Raw genomic sequence first — 4,202 nt, forward strand, 5'->3', positions numbered from 1 at the left:
CTTTAACAACTGAAATCAAAACTGCAATTGCAGAAAGTTAAAATAGCTATCAGTCTTTAAAGTCTTTGAATATCCTCAGCATATAAAGATCATATACACAACGACATGCAGATATCTGCATGGAAGGCAGATAATCCAATGTATATATTTAAATCTTAAATGAAGATAGACCGTTGTCAGTGTGGGGTGAAAACCCATCTATAATCTCTATAATAACAAACCTGTTATATTATGTGCTTTTATAGTTCTACTTTGTCATATAATAAAAAGACGTGAAAAATGTTGTTTTAAAAACAGAACATGATTATCACTCCAGGTTATTTTAAAAATATTATTTCAAAAATACTTTTTAAAAATTTTAAAAATATTTTAAAAAGAAACAGAAGTAATGCTGTTCCCACACACATACCATCAAAATACACTCATCCTTAAAAACCAAAGAGGTACATAAAGTAAAAGATAAGATTTAAGTCCCCACCTTAACCAGTCAGGTATATTTTACTCTCACAGAGTGATATATTCTAGTTTATTTACAAAGTTGCTTGCTTTTTCTCCACTTTGTCTAGTACTAGATTCCAGCCAAACCAACCTAGAAAAGCCCCCCAGGGCCTAAAAACAGCAACCCCCCCCCCCCCCCCCCCAAAAAAAAAAATTTAAGCTCAATTGCTTTAACTGATCTTTGGGCTAATTTACAAGCATTATACCTAGCTTTGGACTCACCATATCAGAGTTCAACTTTTGTTGTAATTCCTCCAATTCTCCCAGTTTCTTTGGAAACCCTAATAGTTTTCAGATTCATTTTGAAGATGCTACTGATATGCCCAGATAGCTAGTCCATAGGACAAAAGATACAATTTGTATTTTTTAAGCCATCAGAATTAATTCAAATGTCCACTTTTTTCCAGAATCTGAATTCCAATAAACATGCAGTGACAGGGCTCCACCAAGAATATCCATTCACCTACCAAATAGACACATGCCAGTTTTGACACTCTTTTCATGTCTGCAGTCTTCAAATGTTCTTCCATTTACATAGGATTATGACAACAACTATGGGACAGGAAGCAAGGACAGAAGTTTATCTAGGAGGTCAGCCTCCCCTTATGACACCTCCAGAAACAATATTTTGAGAGACTATCAAAATACAGCCTGATAATTTAGGCTAACAGACCACCTAAACCAGCCCAAGCGACAGCTGATGCCAAAAAGACCACCTGGCCTTCCACACTCAATGCCTGTTTCTGTCCTCACACTCCTAACCAGGGAACGACCTGTTTAAGAGCAATCTATCAAAAATATAATAAACAAGCAATTGCGCGATCCTGTTCCTCGTACCACTGTACAACACTTTCATCCAACTACTTCTTTCACCATCAGAGCCATACAAAAGCGTTCACAGGTCTGTGATGTGAAGCAACAAAGATTGTGAATCAGTCTCATTCACATTCAATTTTTTTTTCCTACTAAAACAGGAAGAGAAATACTTTAAGTAGAATTCCAACAGCATATTAGTTTCAAACACATCAAGAAAGTGTTGCTTAGCTATTAGTATTCATTGTAAGAAAGTTAAAAAAAGCTAATAGCTGGTTCATATGTGCTGTCACATATCCAGAAATACTGCTGAAACACAGAGAAGTAGAAAAGTATGTCAAATGCTCACAAACAGATGGGCTTTACACATCAAAAGGCATGCCAGGTGGAGTGAAAGCTGAGAAAACTTGAGATATGTTTAATCCATAAACTGATTTCCCTCTACTGGTAGCATACCTAAAATTCTTTCTAATCTAGCAACACCACTTTACATTTTTTAACGTAAATTCTTCATAACTTAACTGCAAAGAACTTAAAAAAAAACCTGTATGTAACATTTTTTCATATTGTACCTAGTTCCTTATCAAGAAATCCATCAGTTTTCCAGTCCATTTTTCAGTCACAGAAGGTCACAGAACCCAGGGGAGGGGGAGGGCAGGCCCGGGGGATATGTGTGTTATAAGTCTTTTTATTTTAAATGTAAGGATTTTATCACTCTAAAACCACTTAGAAAATCTGAACAAACACTCCAATAAAAATTAGAATAAACACAAGTCAAATGCAAGGGATAATCATCAGACTCAAATTGAGAAAGTGAGTTCCAAATTGCCATCTTCCCCTGCTGCACCCCAATGTATCCTCTTCAGCAAAACGGTCTGTGTTCCTGTCACAGCAAAAAGGAGCTGTGGATTACATAATGGGTGGCAGAAGTCAAAGCATTAACCTATTCTCAGTTACACACACAGATATTTTTACAACATAATTTTACTTTGTTTAAAAGACAAGCCACTTGTTTCCTCAGAAGACCTAGGAGATGGGAATTCTTCCTGCTTTTCTTCCTGAAGTGTTTCAATCCACTTCAAAGAAGATCAGAGAAGAACCGTTTCTATAAACCTTTCTAAAGCTCTTCATTCCCTGCTCCCTCCCTAGACAACTATTCTACTTGTTAAATAATAAAAACAAAACAAAACAAAACAAACTCTTGCACTTCAGTTTCTCCTGGGTCACCTTTCCCGTAAAAGAAGCCACTTTAGTCTCCACCCGATTGCAGAATGAGATGAACTTAAAAAAAAGTCCACACTGGATTTACTAAATCGGAATACTCCCCCCTCTTTTCCACCCTAACCCAGAATAGCACTCAACACGAAACAGACAGTAGAAAGGTTTTATGTGAAACATTTTCATTTTACATTTTTTAGCTCTAATAAACAACCATGTGAAACTAACCCTGAATTATTCCAACCCAAGGAGATGCAAACATAGATCAATGATTGTTTGATTTTTTTTTATTTTTAAAAACCTCTCGTGTATAATACCAAGCACTAAAAATATTTTAAGTCATTTAATAACAACATTCTTCTATACAAATGCAAATGGTTTTTATTTCCCTGCTGAGTATAAAAGAACCAAAGAGAGTATTTCTGCTGATCAGAACTTACCCCTTTTTCTGAAAGATTAAGTGTTGGCAAGTGCAAAGCTCTGGTGTGGGAAGACTTCCAGTCAACAGGCATTACGTTACCATAATTATCAGTCAAAGCATTCCAAATCCTGGAGAGAGAAATAAAGGAACAAAAATGCAGGCCTTAAAACAAGCAGCAACTGATCAGCATTAAACATATTTGTAAGAATATATTTCTATCAACAACTATTTTTCCTACCTAAATATTCATCTACAAGTTATTGACAATATTTTCATAATGTTTTGAAGCTAAGAGAAAATGTTTTTTGATTAACATAATTTATTTCCCTTTTTAAACAAACAACATACATGGAGTGATAAAATAAAACGATGTGATGAAGAGACAACTTCATTACTAATTATATAACTATACTCAAAATCTTTCTGGGAGGTGGGTGAATCCTTCCTTTAATGAAATTTGAGCTCAGCTATAAATTCCTTTCCTAGTGTTTTTCCTGTTTTCCTTGCCTTTTGCACATTAATATCAGGAATTAGCAAAGGCTGAGTAGCAAATTCTGAGCCAAATCTTTTTTTCTTTCCTTCCATTTATCACAGAATAATGAACATGCACAAGCTATACTACAATTCTGCAAGAATTTAATTTTATCCCAAAGTACTCTTGCTAAGCTCGGCTCACCACTCTTGTCTACAGTTGATCTTAATTGTGTCTACAGTGTACAACCTCTCTGGCCGCACTAGAGGCTGGCATATGCAGCCCTATGCTGATACACCAGTTCAGATTTGGAAACAGAGCAGCCCTGCTAGCAGGTTGCTGCCTCAAGTCAGCCAGCAAACCCTGCCTCGCACTGCAAGGCTGTGGGTGCATGTTTGGAGTGGTTGCCTAGCTAGGCTCAGAGGAGGGCAGAGAAATGGCTCAGCCAGACACAGAAGGGCAACATGTCTCTGATTCATGGTTCTCTGAACTTACCTTGCTGTTTATATCACAGATGCCTAGTCTTTTGCTAACAAAGACTAGGCATCTTTTTTTTTTTCCTTCTCTTAAGACTAAGACATACAATTTAGTTAGCCAAAAGCAAAAGAAAAACTGCAGTATTTTTAATGAAGATAAGCTGACTGAAATTTGCTGCAAAATAACAAGTATAAATACTTGCAAAATAATGTTAAAACCAGGAAGCAGCATAGATCAGAAAGGCGCTATTGCTCAGGGGAAAAAACAACTACCACAGTTGCAACTGAGATTCCGTTCTCCATC

The 4,202-nt window shown here is 36.3% G+C and overlaps 1 protein-coding gene across 1 annotated transcript in view; it reads right to left on the reverse strand.

The window, feature by feature from the left end:
• The window catches only part of FEZ2 (fasciculation and elongation protein zeta 2), a gene marked incomplete at its 5' end in the record, with an annotated part of 25,433 nt that extends 22,355 nt beyond the window's left edge, over positions 1-3,078 (reverse strand). Inside the window, one exon of the mRNA XM_010178333.1 lies at positions 2,970-3,078. Within this exon, the coding sequence (XP_010176635.1) occupies positions 2,970-3,078 (109 nt within the window). The remainder of the gene's footprint in view (positions 1-2,969) is intronic.
• Positions 3,079-4,202: the final 1,124 nt, after the last annotated feature.

The sequence above is a fragment of the Antrostomus carolinensis genome, unplaced genomic scaffold (genome assembly GCF_000700745.2).
Source record: "Antrostomus carolinensis isolate BGI_N321 unplaced genomic scaffold, ASM70074v2 scaffold20951, whole genome shotgun sequence".
NCBI lineage: Eukaryota > Metazoa > Chordata > Aves > Caprimulgiformes > Caprimulgidae > Antrostomus > Antrostomus carolinensis.